A 19,039-nucleotide genomic window follows, 5' to 3' on the forward strand; every position below is an offset into this window, starting at 1 on the left:
ACAAGGCACAGGTAAGTAATTAAAATCACTGCCACTGGCCCTGATCCCACAAACATTTCTGTGTATAATCAGCACTTTTAAAGCCAAGTAGTTATTGACAAAGGATTTGCCAGCATGAGGGCCCCATGGCTGGATTTGTGTTCCTTTGCCCAGGAAGATTTTTCCTCCCAAAGTACCAGACTTGATGCTTGAACAGGCACATGAATGCAAAGACTTAGTTCAGCTGTTAGGGGAGTATAAAGTTCCAAACACCAAAAAATGGCTTTGCCAAGAGGCAGAATGAAACAAAAGGGCAAAGCAGGAGCACCTGGCTCACCTGCTCCAAGTGCTCCCCAAGCTTAAAATAGGGAAAAAACCATTTGCAATGTAACATCCCACAGTGGTTCTCATCATACAGTGAGAGCATCAGGAATGAGCAGCAATCAGAGATTTAGGAGCGGTACTGGAATATCTTCATTGGCAATTTTTCCCATTTTGAATGTTTTTTTTTTTTTAACTTGCATAATTATCACTTCTCTTCAGTGCTATTTTACTTCTTCCTTCATGTGTCTTGAGGCTGTTTCCAAGGGAGAAAAGCAAGATGCTCATTCTATCTGAAATAACCATTTCCTATTTTATTTCTCTTTTGCATTAAGGTAAGGAAAAACAACCAGCAGTACTACTTCTAAAAGAGGGTGCAATAAATAATTTGGTTTGGGGCCACAGAATTTCTTGGAGAACTGGACTTTTGGAGTCCTGGCAGAGGCAACAAGAGCCTGAGGAAGAAATTTCCTCATTACTTTGTTGATGAAGATGGGAGGAATGTGAGCAGGGTTCTATTCCTGCTCAGCACAATGAAACACAGGGGTTTACACAGGTGCTGGACAATTGCTTATCTGTGCTGGGATCTGGGCTTTGGAACAGAGCAAGGAGGGTAAAATTGCTGATTCATGAGGCCATGCCGAAATAAGCTAAATGTGCCCATTAGCATCAGGGATAAAAGGAGCATGGTGGTGTTGTAGGAACAGAGGAAGCATCAGGAGAAGAGTCTATTAGCACTGGGGAGAAATCCAGACAGGGATGGCTGGCACTCAGCAGGTGAAGGGAGGACAGAAGGAGGAGGAGGAGGAGGAGGCTTTTAGGCTGAAGGTTTGGGAAAAAATGCTACCAAGATGGGAGTGCCCCAGGGCACTGCTCCTCTCCCTGCCTGAGAGAGGGTGAGAGAGGATGCCCTTGGCTGGCTGCCTGTCTGCTGTGTTTGCATCCCCCGAGCAAGTGGAACGAGCCCCAAGTGTCCAAATGTGCTCCTGGGAAGGACACAAAGCACCTGCAGGGGAAGTTGGACTGCACTGGGTGTCCTGCACAGTGTCCCTGCGTGGATGCTCTGAGCCCTCACTGCAGCATCCCCTCCATCCTGGGAAAAGGATCTGGCCTTCAGAACACCCAAACTGAACATTTCTGTGGGTGTTTGAGGGCCAGGATCCATCCAGAGAATGTTGCAGGTGGCTTGGGAAAGCAAGCTGATATTTTAAAATAGCAGCAAGCTTCCTCAGCTTGGCTAAAGTCCCTGGGGATTCTATATATTTCTTTTTGACTTGCAGCACTTATTTCCTGTGACATTACCAGAGCAGTGGCACCTCCTGCCAGACTGTTTCACTTTGAGTCACTCCAAGACACAAAAACTTTTTGTGTTTTGGTTTTGAGAGCAAAATTGCCACTAGGTCTGAGGATACTTTTTTGGCTTATCAAAACAGATGTTGTGAGCAAGTTGGGTGGATGAGATCAAGGTGCATTAAGAGCTAATGGCTCTTGATTTCTTTTTTAATAAGGAGGAAGATGCATCCTCTGGTTCAAAAGATTCCTGTGCCACAAAGGCCTTCCCTCCTGCCATGATCTTGATTTTTATTTAGGCATCTGGGTGGGGATAGAGGCAGGACCCAAGGACACCTGGTCTGGGCCATTGCAACCATATAAATATAAATACAAATATATAAATATACATATAAATATAAATATATAACTATGGCTATAAATGCATAAATATAAATATAAATATATAAATATGGATACAAATACACCTACAAATATAAATATATAAATATGAATAAACTATGAATATAAATATACCTATAAATATAAATATAAATATAAATATAAATATAAATATAAATATAAATATAAATAAGTATAAATACATAACTATAACTATAACTATAACTATAACTATAACTATAACTATATAACTATAACTATAACTATAACTATAAATATGAATATAAATATAAATATAAATGTGACAGACATCTGGGTAGGGACAGAAGCAGGACCCAAGGACACATGGTCTGGGCCATTGCAACCATATAAATATAAATATAAAGATAGATATAGATATAGATATAGATATAGATATAGATATAGATATAGATATAGATATAGATATAGATATAGATATAGATATAGATATCGATATAGATATAGATATAGATATAGGTATAGGTATAGATATAGATATAAATGTTACACCACCACCAATAATAGTAATAGTAATAGTAATAGTAATAATAATAGTAGTAATAATAGTAATAGTAGTAATAATAGTAATAGTAGTAATAGTAATAATAGTAATAATAATGATAATAATAATATTGTGGAAATTTCCACATCCAAGGTGACACTTTTGGATCTGAGTTGGCAATACTTTTCTGAGTGGATGAAGCCCAGGAATGTTTGTTTTTTTTCTGTAAAAAGATGCAGCTATTAAATGTTTGAGCAATCTGCTGGGACTGTGGTTAACCACCAGTAAGGTGCCCTGTGTGGCACAGAAAATACAATTCAGGAGGAAATGATGCAAATTTGCCTCTGACTGGGTGAGGTTAAGGAGTTATTGAGGGTCAGTTATTGTGGGTCATTTCTCTTCTGAAACAGCCTCATAGCACCATAGGGCAAGGAAGTGAAACTTGAAGAGACTCTTGCTCAGGTACTGAGCAATTTAACCAATTTTAAGCCTGAATTTTTTAAGCCTGAATTCTTTAAACCTGATTTTTTTAAACCTGAATTTTAACCTAAATTTATATTTTAATTGTTTTGCTTTTTATTGACCATGGTTTTTCTTTGATTGCTGTGAAAAATGTTTCTTTGCTTATTATAGCTGTGCCAGGTACTGAGCAATTTAACCAACTTTAAACCTGAATTTTTTAAATCTGAATTTTTTAAACCTGAATTTTAACCAATTTATATTTTGACATTTCTCCTTTTTTTGACCATGGTTTTTCTTTGATTGCTGTGAAAAATGTTTATTTACCCATTATAGCTGTGCCAGTGTTTAGGCCATGTTGGCCATGCATATATCTGCATATTAAACCTGAATTTTTTAAACCTGAATTTTAACCAATTTATATTTTGACATTTCTCCTTTTTTTTGACCACAATTTTTCTTTGATTGCTGTGAAAAATGTTTATTTGCCCATTATAGCCGTGCCAGTGTTTAGGCCATGTTGGCCATGCATATATCTGTATATATCTAAATAGTATTTCATTTTAAATCTATAATATGACATCTGACTCTAATTTTTCTTCCTCTAGAAAATTCATAATTCACTTGTTTTTAACCATACATATTTTTAATTATTCTTAATTCTCTCCTTATCAAAACCCCAAGTGGTAAATAAAAACCAGCCCAACCTTCAGAGAGAAAATTCAGTTTGCTGTTGGAGCCACAGGGTCAATCAGCTAAATGGGTGTTAGCAACATAAAGGCAGAGCATAATCCAGGCCACGCAGTGGGATTTGCAAATCCATAACAAAAATGCTCCTTTTCTATCTGATCTCTATTGATGGCTCTGGGGACAGAGCCACTGCCTGGACAGAAAACATTTCTGGAGAACCAGGGGCTCGTTTTAAGCATGGAAAGATTAAAATAAAACCCATTTTTTTTTCCATGCAGATCCCATCACAGAGAGGCTGGGAGGAAAAAATGGGAGAATAAACCAGAGAGATGAAAATAATCGAGACAGAAACAAACCCATGACAAAACGAACAAAAAACCAAACAAAAGAAACCCCAACCAAACAAAACAAAACCAAAAAGCACCCCCAAAAAACCCTAAAACAAACAAACAAACAAAAAAAAAACAACAAAAACCCAAATAAAACAAAAAAACCCGTGTGGGTTCACCAGAAATGGGCACCAAAATTGGCAGGAATAAACTTTTCTAATTTTCTTGCTGTTGCTTCTTTTTACATAATTTGCCAAAAGCCCACTGGAATGGGTTTTTGGCAAATTATGTAAAAAGAAATTAAATGAAACAAAAAACAAACAAAAAACCTCACAAAAAAAAAAAAAACCCAAACAAAACACACACACACACACACACACACACACAAAAAGGCAAAAAACAAAAAAAAACGGGCCCTAAATAATGACGAAAAACAAAAATGAAACAAAAACAAACCCAAAAAACCTCACAAAAAAAAAATAAAATAAAACCCCCCAAAAAAAAAAAAAAAAAAAAGGAAAAACAGAAAGGAGAAAAAAGGGAGAGGTTTTGGCCATAAATAATGACAATAACCGAAAATGAACAAAAAAACCCCAAAAAAAACTCACCAAAAAAAAAAAAGGAGAAAAAAGGGAGATGATTTGGCCATAAATAATGACAAAAAACCAAAAATGAAACAAAAAAAACCCCAAAAAAACTCACAAAAAAAAAAAAAAGAAAAAAAAAAGAAAGGAATAAAAGGGGAGAGGATTTGGCCAGAAGTAATGACAAAAAACAAAAATGAAACTAAAAACTCCCCCCCCCAAAAAAAAGGAAAAAAAAGGAAAAGAAAGGGAGAGGATTTGGCATTAATAACCCCAGCAGCTCAGTGCTGAAGTGATAGAAACTGGTGTGTGTTGCAGAAGAGGCTGGTGACAGGTATCAAAGGAAAAAGGTTCAGAAAATACAGCACAAAAAGTTTTTCCCTTTGTCCTGCATTTTTGGGGGGGGTTTCCACCCTTTTTGCCTCCCAGTTTGGGAGCACACTGTTAATTCATAAAGCTGGTGAGCCAGGACTGCATCAGCAGAAATGTCATTTTTGGAGAGCTCCAGACTGGCCCCTGCTCCTCTGAAACTCTTGCATTTAGAAAAAAAAAAAAAAATGTTTTCTGCTGTTCTTGATATTTTCTTATAATCTATGTGTGCTTAATCCTTCTCTGTGTCATGCTGAGCTTATGGAAAAAGAAATTTAGGGGCTTTATTCCAAGGAAAATTGGGAGTTAGCAGCTTTTACCAGCCCTTACAGCAGGGCGTGTGTTCCATTCAGTGATTAGGAGAGGCAAAAGGGAATAATGCTGCTGACTTTGTGCAGGATCTGAGTCTGGAGCTCCTGGTCCCACTCTTGAGTTGTGCCTCTGATTTTGGGGCTCTTTCAGTCTTTTTACAAAGCAAGGACTTCTGCAGGTGGCCCAAAGCATTTTTGCTCATTTGTGGTTTGGGTTTTTCCCTGGCTGATGTGGGCTTGACCTGGGTGCAGAACATCAGCAGCTGAGCCTGACAGCAGCTCTGCCCCAGAAAAGGTAAGAAAAGTTATTTTTTAAAATGGATATTTCCAGGGGGACTCCAGACCTACTTCCCTGCCTCCCTGAGCTCTCTGGCACGCAGCCCTCATCTCCTGGAGCTCTTCAGATAATTACACTCATTAAAGGAGATGCCAGGTTAATTCTGAGGCAGTAATTAGGTTTTGGCATAGGAGTAACCACGGCTTGATGTCTGGGAAACACAAAGGATTTGCACCAGGGTCAGAGGTGTGAACAGAGGGACCCCAAAACCAACCCATGGCAGGGTGGAGGAGGGATGAATCTGGTGGAAATAGGGACTTGAAAAATACAGAGTTTGGGATTGGGATCCCAGACCTTGGCCACCTTCTTCATAGAATGATAAATAACACGGAGAACAAACATTTCCACCTCCCCTGCAGGATCCCAATCCCGGACCTTGGCCACCTTCTTCATAGAATCCCAATGATAAATAACACAGAGAACACACTTTCCACCTCCCCTTTAAAAGATTTTAAAGACTAACTGGCAAGCAGAAATATAAAATAATGTATTTTCTATATAAAATGATGTGGAGGCGTGCCCAGAGGGTGATAAACGTGCCTGGGACAGTGGAGGAACAGATAAAGAGGCTCCAGTGGGTTTTTGGTAAATTATGTAAAAAGAAGCAACAGAAAGAAAGTTAGAAGAGTTTATTCCTGCCAATTTTGGTGCCATTTCTGGTGAACCCACACTGGACAACTGCCTGGTGTCCCCTGAGGCTCTGGGATTTTCCATGCTGGAGAAAATGACAGATTCCCCTGGGATTCCTTTGGGACACAGGTAGGAACCCACTGTGACATTGAGGCAGTCTCTTGAGTTTGGGAATCCTGCCCACAAAAGACACCTGAAAATTGGTATTTTGGAATTGGGTGCTTTAGAATTTAATATCTTGAATATCTTGGGTTACTTTGATATTTCGAAGCTTGATGTTCTGGTATTTTGAGGCAGAATTATTTTAGCATTTTGGAACTTGGTATTCTAATATTTTGAAACTGGGTTGGTTTGGTATTTTGGAGCTTAGTATTTCAATATTTTAAATATGTGTTACTTTGATATTTTAAAAACTTGGCATTCTGGTATTTTAAAACAGAGATTTTGAAACCTGGTGTTCTAATATTTTGGTGGAATAGCTACCAGCATTTATATTGTAAATGAAAAATGAAAGTTTAAGAATTAGCTGTAAAGTCCTGTGCATTGAGAACTGAAAAGGGCAGCTGCAGGCATGGACAAGAGAGACATTAAGATAAGAAAACATTTGGGAGGAAGGTAAAAGTTGCCTGGCTCATATTTTCATAGGACAATGCTCAAATGATATTAGAATTAAACTACCAAAAATACAAGAAATGGGTGGGTTTTAATACAGGTAAACTACTGGATGTTGTATGGGCAGTGTATCAAAAAAAGAAAGGAAAAGAAAGGAAAGGAAAGGAAAGGAAAGGAAAGGAAAGGAAAGGAAGGAAAGGAAAGGAAAGGAAAGGAAAGGAAAGGAAAGGAAAGGAAAGGAAAGGAAAGGAAAAGGAAAGGAAAGGAAAGAGAAAGGAAAGGAAAGGAAAGGAAAGGAAGGAAAGGAAAGGAAAGGAAAGGAAAGGAAAAGGAAAGGAAAGGAAAGGAAAGGAAAAAACTAAACAGAGAATGATAGCAATTATAAAGAAAACAGCAAAAATTCTTAACCCCAAGGAAGAGTCCTGTAACAAGGGAAGGGCTTCAGTTCCTCCATCTTCATAGGAAGATTGGGAACTCATCAATACCCAAATTACAAAATAAATATAAATATTGGAATTAGGAGTATGCTCAGGTAAAACCCAGGACTCCTCCAAAGCCTCTCATGGCAACAGCAGAGCCTCTGGTAAGAGCCATCCCAAGAAATCAAAACCTGCAATTTTCAGAAGACACAGGAACCAATTATTCAGTATTAAATATCAATTAGTCAGTATTAAATACCAATTATTCAGTATTAAATATCAATTAGTCAGTATTAAATGCGAGGGAAGTTTAGATGCCTCCATCACAATTGTTGGTGCCACCGGAACTTGTGAACTCTGTCCCTTTTTCAAACCTGTTAAGTTCAAACTAGAAAAATTATAATAACTTTTAAAATAATAATAATAATAATAATAACAGTAACAATAACAATAACAATAACAATAACAATAATAATTTATTTAATTAATTATAAAAATTATGATATTATAAATAAATAACCCATAAATTTTTGTACCCAACTCTCCAAAACTGTTATTAAGGAAAAACTTACTGGGAAAATTGAGTGCAAAAATCAAGTTTCAGGAAGGATACATTCAAATTAAAATCCCTGCATCTAAATGCATGGAAACTTCAATTTTTATATTACCCTGACTTCCCAATCTGAACCCATCCCAAAGAGAATTAAGGATGCAGTAATCCCCTTTGTGTGGGCCAGGGAGATTCCTGGAAATCAAAAAGACCAGAACCTGTGAGAACGAAATTGAATCAGACAATGGCCTGGTAAGACAAAACCAACATCTTTAAAATTAAAACATTGAAAAGGCTCATTACCTAAGATTAAGACAATTTTAAGGGTACAGGCTGTTGGTGAACTCCACTTTTGCCAGACAAAAATATGAATTGTGAAGATTTGCAGTTAGTACAAGACTCAGGAGCAATTAATAAAATGCCTAACTAACCCCAAAATTGCTAAATTACCCAAAACACTCATAACCACACACAAAAAAAGTAAATAAATAAATTTGAATGGCTCACTGTAATAGACTCAAAGGAATTTTGAATTATTAGTTCACCCTTTGTATGAGTTTTAATATTTTTATATAGTAATAGCCAAACAGAGTTTATAGCTGTAAATACTTTTAAAAACATAAATACTTTTAAATACAGAAATACTTTATTATATGGCCTGATGCTACTCAGGCTGCTTTCAAATGACTCATAAAGCCCTGATGAGGTCTCCAGCTTTGGGCTTCCTAGATCCTGTGAAATGTTTTGAATTATTCTTTCATGCCAAGGCTGGCCCTGCTGTTTGTGAGCAGTCACAGTTACAGAGATATTAAACCAGGATATAGCACAAAAATTCAGGTAATCAGAATTTTATATTCTAAATTTCCCCCTGGTGGATGGGGCAGTCACCCCTGGTGGACAAGGAATGTTTCTGAGGGAATAGATTAGGGATGGAGGTTATCAAATGTAGGAACTCTCCTGGAGATTATTGGCAAATTGGCTTTACAGAACTCCATGCAAAGAGAGCTGTAAATTTCCTTTTGGTGGATCCCTGTTCTGGGTGGCCTGGAGCATTTCCCTGTTGCACCAACATGGCAAAAGCAGTAGAGGATTATTTCTAAATCAGTTATTTCCATGCTTTGGAGCTCTTCTAGGAATTTCATCAGACAGAGGGTCTCCATTTTATAGCAGGAATTGGGGGGCAAGTTAGCAACGCCTTGGGAATCCAGTGGGATTTACACACTCCATGCTGGTCACAAGAAAGGCAGAAGGAATGAATTACACTGTTAAACTTAAATTATTACCCCCAGCCAGAATAAAATTGAGGATAAAGTAACTTACAGATATGAGCAACTGGAGTATTGCTCATATCTGTAAGAGGCGTCTCCATAGTTCACCAAAATCTTTGTTTGCCAAAAACACCTTTGGAGTTTCACTGAGGGGTTAGGCATGAAAATTCGTATGAGAATTTCAAGTAGCTGAAATATGAAAGGTAATTAATTGCTGGATATGTTCTCAAGGCTCCACAGAACCACATGGCCTTAAGGAAAAATTTGCTATTATGGGACAAGAAGGTTGCATTTACATCAGGGATGAGTTTGCAGCCCAGCAGACAAAAATGGATGGAAAAAGCAATGGAAGAGTGGCAGAAATAAGAAAACTCTTGGATGAGGTTGGTTGAACTCATGGCCACCAATCTGGGGACTGCTACAAAATGCATTTGTGGAGTCATCTGTAATAATTTCAGTGTTTACTTGTTTGTGTTCACTTGCTGTAACACTTTGTGCTGGAAAATTAAGTATTGTGACTTGCCTGAAAGAGACAATCTCAAGGAAAAGGAAGGATTTGATAAATAACAAAGAGAATAAAACATTTCAGCTCCACTTAAGCTGCTGGGAGAGAGCAGAGTGGTTTTTAATGTGTTCCTTTCAGGTGAGTGTGAGCAGAGGCTGCAGCTCCCACATGGTTTGGTGCCAGGATTCCATGCAAGCCACAGCTGCAGAGACCCATGAAGTGCCAGTCAGCTTAAGAAAAGTCTCTAGGACATGGAACAGGCAATATTTTTGGCAAATATTTTGCAGTTGGAACAACAAGAGATGGAAATAATATTGAGATAATTAAAACCCCTGATTTCTAACTGAAAGCACAGGGAAAAATCAAATATTTCATCATGCAGAAGGACTTTATATAAAACCAGAAATACTTGTTTTGATGCAAAATGGGGATGGGAGGGGGGGCTCAGCATCTCAGGGGTAAGGAGACAACACCAGGGTGGTTGAATTCCCTGACAGAGAAACTTCAGTGCTCCAAGGAACTGTCCTGACTGCATTAATATAAAATGGTTTTAGTGTTCAGAAACAGTTTTAGTGTTCAGGAACAATTTTGGTGTTCAGAAACAAATTTAGTGTACAGAAACATCCCTGTTCATCTGAAAGCAAGGATTGAATGGATGGTTTTTGAAGAAATATGACCTTGGCAAGAGGAGGAAGCAGCTTGTGTGTCTGTCATCCTTTCCCTTGGAGGCTGGACACTGGGGCTTGGAGCAGCCTGGGACAGGGGAAGGTGTCCCTGCCATGGCAGGGGTGGCACTGGGTGATGTTTAAGGTCCTTTTCAACCCAAACCATTCCATGGTTCTTCTTATCATTGCCACTGCCCACCCCTTGATCCCTGGGAGAGGATCCATGGATGCCTGTGCCACTTGCAAAGCTTCTAAAATAAAATATTTACAATTTGCATGCATTTGGCAGCATTTGCATTGCCCAGCTGTGTGTGTTTGTGGGGTTTTTTGTGTGTGTGCTCCTTCACACATGGGCTGAGAGGGGAAGGCAATCAGATTCTGGAAATAAAAAATGGTAAAGGTGGGAGGCTGCTCACCCAGCTGTCTTAAAACAAGGACATTTTAGAAGCTTTTGTAGATCTTTTACCAGTGCTGGAAACAAAAGTAAGTAATGGTCATTTTACATCAGTCTGATTCTACTGAAATCTTCTAAAATGGTTGTTGTGTGTTATGGCACCTTGCACATTTATGGAAAGGTTTTCATGGGTTTTAACAGAATGTTGCTCTCCACTGTTTCCTTATTTCAGTGTTTGGTTTGCACATGTTCTGGAATTTCTGTAACAGAGAAATATCAGACTCTCAAACACTCTTCTGTGAGCTGGTGACAGGAAAAAACCTCTCTAGATCTCCATTGTCAACCTCAGAACACCTTCCTGTCCTGAAAACACAATTCAGGTCATTCATGTGCTTCCTCCCAGGCCACTGAAAAGTGTGAGAACAGATGCAGAGCAGAATTTTGTTTAATCTTTTGTATGTACATATAATATAACTGCACAGGTAAAATCTCGCACAATTTCACACATGCATTTAACTAAAGCCGTTGTAAAGTCAATTACAAAACTACTGTGAGCTATAAATACAAGAAAAAATCAGATCTGAGAATTACTCTATTTAAGGATAAAGCGTATTAAATTTAAGTGCCAGAAGAAATGTGAACTTTTGAAATATTGTCAAAATTGATTAGTGAATCATTGCAAAAATGCGCTTCACTGTGGGAGCAATTCCAGTAAACTAAGACTCCAGTTCTATTTGTTTCATGCTTTGAGAATTCCAGAAGTCAATGGGATTATTCTTGGGGGTAAATGAGCAGGATTTGGTTCCAGGGACACCTGGAATTTCCGAATGAGTTTCAGTCCTGCAATGCAAAACCTTTGATTGCCTGGAAAGGGGAATTTGAGCAAAAGGAAGGCACTGAGGTGATTTGGGGGAGTCTCCACAGAACATTCCTAGTCAGAAGGCAGAGATCAGATTTCCATGAAATCTGCAGCTCTGGCCATGGTTTAACTTGGCTTGCTGTGTTTCCAGCTGTGTTTCCAGATACAATTCCTTGTTGAGAAGGGGGAAGGTGGAAGGTGTGCCCTGGTAGAAAATGCCCCATCCAGAGCTCTAAAATAGCAGTAGGACAGTCTATGGATTACTGGAATGAGAAATCAAGTCTTAAATTCCTCTCACCAGGTTAACTCGTGGAGATGTGTCATATTTTTGGCACAGTAAGGATTTGGGAGTTGCTTTGATAGTTTTTCTCTAACTCAAAATTTCTGTTAGACTTATGACCAGATGTCCAGCTCATTAATCTCTTACAAGGTAAAATGAGTGAGCATTGTTGTTGTTGTTTGGATCTTTCTCATTTAAAAAGGGAAGGGGAATAGGAGAAGCCCCTTCTCACCTCAGCATGTGCTGGTGAGTCATTCAAACTCTGCACATTAAATAATAAAGTGACCCTCTGCTGTTTTGGTTCTTTTCTCTTTTTCAGAGCAGCTGACCCAGCTTCAGAATGTGACTCATGGCCCCTCCAGCAAAGGGATCAGGAGCAGTTTCTGGGTTGGTGCAAGAGCCCCACGGGAGGCAGAGGTGATGAAGATGAGAGGAACCTGGCTGGCTGTGACCCTGGGACAGCTGCTGGCTCTGGGACACAGGCACAAACTGGAAAAACATGGTATGTAAACCAAAAAAAAAAAAAAAAAACCAAATCCAAACCAAACCAAAACAAACAAAAACCAAAACCAAAACAAACAAAGAACCCCAAACCCCACAAAAAACAATAAAAAAACCCCAAAAACCCACAAAAACCAACCAAACAAAAACCCCAAACCCCCACAAAATACAAAACAAAAACCCACAAGAAAACAAGCAAACAAAAAACTCCAAAAAAAAACCCCAAAAAACCCCCAAAACACCCCAAAACCCCAAAATACTGTAATTGTTATTCTCTTCCCTCTGAGATAGATACATAAATCTGCTCCTTCTCTGCCCCTGGTGGGTGTAAACCTGGTTAGTAGGATGCTGAATATGGGGAGGGGGGCTTGAAGCATCAGCTTCATTTCTTCTGCTGCTTTGCACTTGGGAGAAGAGACCAAGCCCCATCTCACCACACCCTTCTGCTCCTTCTCTGGCCCTGGTGGGTCTAAACCTGGTTTGTAGGATGCTGAAAATGGGGAGAGGGTTTGAAGGACCATCCTGGGTAATCTAGTGTCTCAGTGGACAGGCTTGAGTGTTTTTTCTGAGGACACACTGGCCTGGAGGGCAGTTCAGGTTAAGCCCAAGTGTGAATCTGCCAGCAGAACATCTCGTGGGGGTGACAGGAGGAGAAATGCAGGTGGCTGAGTGCCCTCAAACAGGATGCTGAAAATGGGGAGGGGGCTTGAAGCATCAGCTTCACTTCTTCTTGTTCTGCTGCTTTTCACTTGGGAGAAGAGACCAAGCCCCATCTCACCACACCCTTCTCTGGCCCTGGTGGGTCTAAACCTGGTTTGTAGGATGCTGAATATGGGGAGAGGGCTTGAAGGACCAGCCTGGGTAATCTGGTGTTAATGGACAGGCTTGGGTGGGTTTCTGAGGACACACTGGCCTGGAGAGCAGATTCAGGTTAAGCCCAAGTGTGAATCTGCCAGCAGAACATGTCGTGGGGGTGACAGGAGGAGAAATGCAGGTGGCTGAGTGCCCTCAAACAGCAGCTTCCCTTCAGAGCTGACCTGGCTTTGAATCCCCGTGCAGGGACTTGGCAGAGGAGCACTGAGAGGAACAAGAGATTACTTTTATGGATGTGCTGCTCCTCTTTGTTCCTTTTCAGATGGATTCCAGGAAGTTCAGGCTGTTTGCCTGCCTGCTGGGGCTCAGCAGTGCCAGCCTCTGGCTTTTCCACACCTGGACCGAGCTGTGCCTGTTCTGTGAGAGCAGCCAGGGCTACCTGCTCCCCACGGAGCCCTTCAGGAGGATGGAAGGGAACTTCTCCCAGCTCCCAGACGTTGACTGCCACAAGGACCCCCCTTTCCTGGTGCTGCTGGTGGCGTGCTCGTTCCAGCAGCTGGATGCCAGGATGGCCATCAGGCACAGCTGGGGCAGGGATGGAGGACGGTGGCTGGGAAGCGCCTGGTGACCCTGTTCCTGCTGGGGAGCCCTGGGGAGCCCAGCCAGCAGGCTGGCCTGGCTGCTGAGAGCCAGACGTACAGAGACATCATCCAGAAGAACTTCACAGACACCTACTACAACCTGACCCTGAAAACCATGATGGGCATGGAGTGGATGCACAGGTTTTGCTCCCAGGCCAGCTTCGCCATGAAAACCGACACGGACGTGTTTGTCAACGTGTTTTACCTCACCGAGCTGCTCCTGAGGAAAAAGAAGAGCACTGGGCTCTTCACAGGGTTTTTAAAACTGCACGAGTACCCCATCAGGACAAGAAGGAGTAAGTGGTATGTGAGTAGGGAAGAGTATCCAGGAGCGACCTACCCACCCTTTTGTTCCGGGACTGGATATGTTTTATCCAGCGACGTGGCCAGCCAGATCTATAACATTTCTGAGAGTGTTCCCTTCATCAAACTGGAGGATGTGTTCATAGGGCTGTGCCTGGACAAATTAAAGATTCAGCTGCAGGAGCTGCACTCGGAGCAGACGTTTTTCCCAGAAAGGATCAGGTTCTCTGTTCCTCGCTTCAGGAAAATCGTGACGTGCCATGGGATCAAACCTGCTGAGCAGATGAGCTACTGGAACCACCTGGTGGCAGCCACCCAAGGAGGAGTGCTGTAGCACCCTGCCCTGCCCCACTGAACAGACTGAAATTCTCTGCTTTTACAGGGCTGCTCCCCACTCCAGCAAAATCCCAACGAACTCCAGCTCTGTCAGGTTAAAGGATTCAGAAATGGTTATTTTAATCCCAGGATCAGAGAATGGTTAAGGTGGGAAAAGATCTCCAAGATCATTGAGTCGAACCTTTGACCAAACACCAGCTGTCAACTAAGCCAGAGCACTGAGTGCCACATCCAGTCATTCCTTGAATACATCCCTAGGCAGCTCCTTCCAGTGCCCAGTGATTTCCCAATCCAGTCATTCCTTTCCTTCCTTTCCTTTTCTTTTCAAATCCTTCTTGGCAATGATTTCCCACATCCAGCCATTCCTTGAGCACCTTCCTGGGCAGCCCCTTCCAGTGCCCAATGATTTCCCAATCCAGTCATTCCTTTCCTTCCTTTCCTTCCTTTCCTTCCTTTCCTTCCTTTCCTTTTCTTTTCAAAGCCTTCTTGGCAATGATTTCCCAATCCAGTCATTCCTTTCCTTCCTTTCCTTTTCTTTTCAAATCCTTCTTGGCAATGATTTCCCACATCCAGTCATTCCTTGAGCCCCTCCCTGGGCAGCCCCTTTTAGTGCTCAACCACCCTTTCTGTGAAAAAACTCCCTATTTCTGCCCAAAAAACCTGCAAACCTCCTTCTCTCCATTCACTCCCACCTCTGTGCATTCCTTCTCTACACAAGTTACAATTATTTTTTCCCTGAAATATCCAGGCCTGCTAACTCACCCTCTAAACCTTGCTGCCAGAGTCCTGGGAACATTTCTGCTGTGCCAAACAAGAAAAAAAAAAAAAAAAAAAAAAAAAAAGTCAAAGCACTTTTGTTCAGGGAATAAAATCTGCAGCATCTTCTTGATGAATTGCTGCACCCATCTGTGCAGGCACTTAAGGGATGGCATTTGTAGCTGTCAGGATGCCTCCTCCTGGCACAGGGAGCTGCAGCCCTGCCCTTGCAGCCAGCTCTGAGTGGGCTGAGCTGCATCCTGGCACAGATCCCTCCTTCATCTACACAGATTTTATTTTATTTTTGCAGAGATGGCAGAAATTGCCCATGCAATGCTCTCAGGACAACCTTGGGCAGTGCAGGTCAGCTGGTGGAGGTGCAAAAGCTGCTGCAGCTCTTTCCTTGTCTGTGCTTCCTGCTGAAAATAATCCAGCGGTGGAGCCAGTGCAGGGTGTCTGCTCTTCCCATTAAACAGACCCTGGAGACATCTTTTTATATTTGTGTCTCGCTTGGATTGCCTGAGAGCTGCTGTGAATGGCTTGCCAAGGCGAAACCAGAGTCACTTACAGTGATTTAGACTTTAGACTTTTTTTTTTTTTTTTTTTCCAAAGAGAAACTGGGTGTGTGAGGGAGAAGACAGGAGGATTTTTCTCCTTTTATAACAAGACCGAGTGGAAATGTGCTCAAGTAATCATTCAGGCTGGGAGTGCTATTTCTTATTTTCACTCCCAGGCAAGGACTCATGAAATCTTTGGGATGATGATAAGTTTCAGAGATAAGGAGAGGGGTCTTTACAGCAGATGCTGAAAAATCCCTCAGGGCTCTGAGGAGGGAGAAGGGAGCTGAGAAATCCTCCCTTATGCAATGGTCCTGTTTGATTTTCCTGCAGGCACAGTTAGAGCTGATAACACAGGTCAGTGTTATCAGCATGGAATGCCTGTAATGTCTGTGGGAAGGGTTTTTTCTAAAAAAGCAGTGAAAGTGGAGCTGTTCCCAAGGGGAGCTGAGGGGATCCAGCATAGGAAAAGCTTGGAAGAAAGGCAGGAAAAACAGATTTTATTGTTTTGGAGTTATTTATTTTTATTGTTTCTTTTCATTGAAGAGAAGGGTCTTTCTCTTTCTTTCTTTCTTTCTTTCTTTCTTTCTTTCTTTCTTTCTTTCTTTCTTTCTTTCTTTCTTTCTTTCTTTCTTTCTTTCTTCCTTCCTTCCTTCCTTCCTTCCTTCCTTCCTTCCTTCCTTCCTTCCTTCCTTCCTTCCTTCCTTCCTTCCTTCCTTCCTTCCTTCCTTCCTTCCTTCCTTCCTTCCTTCCTTCCTTCCTTCCTTCCTCCCTTCCTCCCTTCCTCCCTTCCTCCCTTCCTCCTTTTCTTTCTTTTCTTTTTCTTTTCTTTTCTTTTCTTTTCTTTTCTTTTCTTTTCTTTTCTTTTCTTTTCTTTTTCTTTTCTTTTCTTTTCTTTTCTTTTCTTTTCTTTTCTTTTCTTTTCTTTTCTTTTCTTTTCTTTTCTTTTCTTTTTCTTTTCTTTTCTTTTCTTTTCCTTTTCCTTTCCTTTCCTTTCCTTTCCTTTCCTTTCCTTTCCTTTCCTTTCCTTTCCTTTCCTTTCCTTTCTTTCCTTTCCTTTCCTTTCCTTTCCTTTCCTTTCCTTTCCTTTCCTTTCCTTTCCTTTCCTTGAAATTTCCTTTCCTTGAAATTTCCTTTCCTTGAAATTTCCTTTCCTTTCCTTGAAATTTCCTTTCCTTTCCTTGAAATTTCCTTTCCTTGAAATTTCCTTTCCTTGAAATTTCCTTGAAATTTCCTTGAAATTTCCTTGAAATTTCCTTTCCTTGAAATTTCCTTGAAATTTCCTTTCCTTGAAATTTCCTTTCCTTTCCTTGAAATTTCCTTTCCTTGAAATTTCCTTTCCTTTCCTTGAAATTTCTTTTCTCCAACTATCTAATTTTACTTGTCTGTGTCTGAAGAGCAGGGTAAATATTTTCAGCAGGAAGATCCTGAGAAGTGTTTAATAATGGTTATAATGTATTATTTATTTTCCTCTGGTGTAACCCAAGATCATGCACTTATTTTTGACCACTGATGATGAAAGAAACAATGTTTATTTGTTTGTCAGAAGAATGGTCTTTTGCATTTTAAGCTTATTTAATAAAATTTTAATATTTTATTTAAAGAATTAAGATATTTAAATAGCTGCATTTTGCTTAAAATTCTGCTATCTTTTAATACTTTAGCTGCCTTCAGAAGGCATGATGGCTCAGACTGATAAAGCCAAACCAACAACTTTTTAATCACTATTTTTTCCATGTAATATGCAGAAATATCTTGTGTCATTCATTGAGGTTGTGCCCAAAGTGCAAGATTGTTATTCCTTTAATTTATGGAAAATTGGTGAGCAGAAAGGGATTTACCCTGGTCATTCATTGCTAGCTCCTTGTCTGGAGGGGCAGAGCTCTGTGAGCTGGGACAGCATCATCAGCCTGATGCTCTCTTCTTGTTCTCACAGGTAACAATACAGTCATAAAAATAATAATATAAAAATGAAATAATCCTGCAGGCAATTGCAGGTCTCACTCCCACCTTTGTGCCTGGTGCCAGCACTTTGTGGCTTTGTATCCGCATTAAAAAAAGCCACCCTTGAAGGTGGCTTGGCCTCTTGGCTGGGGCTTTTATTTGAGTCAAGGAATGTTCCAAATTACTTGAATCCAGCTGCTGACTGTTCTTCTGCAGACTCAGCCTCTGTATTTTTGGGGTTAAATTCCAGTGGAAGATGTCCCTGTCTGTGGTAAGGGGGTGGGAATGGATGTTCTTCGAGGCCTCCTCCACCCCAAACCCAACCCCAACCTCAAACCCAATCCAAACCATTCTGTGGGGGCTCCATGAATCCATCTCTGCAGGACTGGGAACAAGGACCTGACACCAGGTGCTGAAACCATCCTGGCACCATTTCAGGGAGATGGAATTGCCATTTCCAGTGACCTGGGCAGGATGTCTCTGTTGCTGCCTTCAGGATGTTTTGTCCCCACCTCAGTCTCCAAAGTATTTAATTTGGCCCTGCTGGAGCTCTGCTGAGGAGTAGATGAGTTTGGGTTGAAATGTCAGGGATTCAGATTTTCAGGGATTTTTTCACAGAATCACAGATTTGTTTAGGTTGGGAAAAGAACTGCAAGTTCCCTGAGTCCAGCCATTAGCCCCAAAAGGTGTCCCTAAGCACCACATCTGCACATTTTTAAACACTTTCAGGGACAGTGATTCCACCACTTCCTTGGGCTGCCTGTCCTGTGCTTTACCACCCTTTCTGTGAAGAAATTTTTCATAAATTCAATCTAAACCTTCCCTGGTGCAACTTGAAGCCATTTCTTCTTGTCCCGTCACTATTCACTTGGGAAAGAGACCAAACCCCATCTCAGCACACCCTCACTGCACTCCTCCATGAAGTGCAGTGAAATCCCCCCGAGCCTCCTTTTCTCCAGAATAAACCCTTCCCCTGCTCCCTAGGCTGCTTTGAATAAGAATATATTAATTGAGTAATTAATTACTTAAAACATAAAGTTACCCTGCTGGAAATTGTGATTTAAGAAAAAGCAGATGATTGCATGTAAGACAAATCCATTTGTTTAAACAAAGCCACTGTGCTAGTGAGTTTATATGTATCTGCTAAATTAAATTAGCTTTTGCAGCTGAGGCCTCAGATCATGAATTTTAAAACAATCAAAACAGAATTAGTGGCCTTTTGCAAAATTAGATTCATTTTCCTATGAAAGGCCATCACAAAACGATCAGAAATGTAAGCAGAACTGTAAACATAATTCTGCAGTGTACATATACTTATTTTTAAAATTTTGTGTAGATTGATAAAAGAATTCAGGAAATTTGGGGACAGTTTGTCTGCAGAAGTTGAACACTACCCCTATGTTTTTATGCATTCTGGGTTAGAAGTTCATTAA

At 40.6% G+C, this 19,039-nt stretch overlaps 1 protein-coding gene across 1 annotated transcript; it reads left to right on the forward strand.

The window, feature by feature from the left end:
• The first annotated feature begins 4,793 nt into the window (after positions 1 to 4,793).
• Positions 4,794 to 16,395, forward strand: B3GALT5 (beta-1,3-galactosyltransferase 5). The gene is given in 5 exon segments (XM_063180878.1): positions 4,794 to 6,332; positions 12,075 to 12,244; positions 12,246 to 12,257; positions 13,392 to 13,667; positions 13,670 to 16,395. Coding segments are annotated over 4 exon segments (1,035 nt in total). The 5' UTR covers positions 4,794 to 6,332; positions 12,075 to 12,175; the 3' UTR covers positions 14,348 to 16,395.
• The last annotated feature ends 2,644 nt before the right edge of the window (positions 16,396 to 19,039 follow it).

Source organism: Melospiza melodia, chromosome 2 (assembly GCF_035770615.1).
Source record: "Melospiza melodia melodia isolate bMelMel2 chromosome 2, bMelMel2.pri, whole genome shotgun sequence".
Taxonomy (NCBI): domain Eukaryota; kingdom Metazoa; phylum Chordata; class Aves; order Passeriformes; family Passerellidae; genus Melospiza; species Melospiza melodia.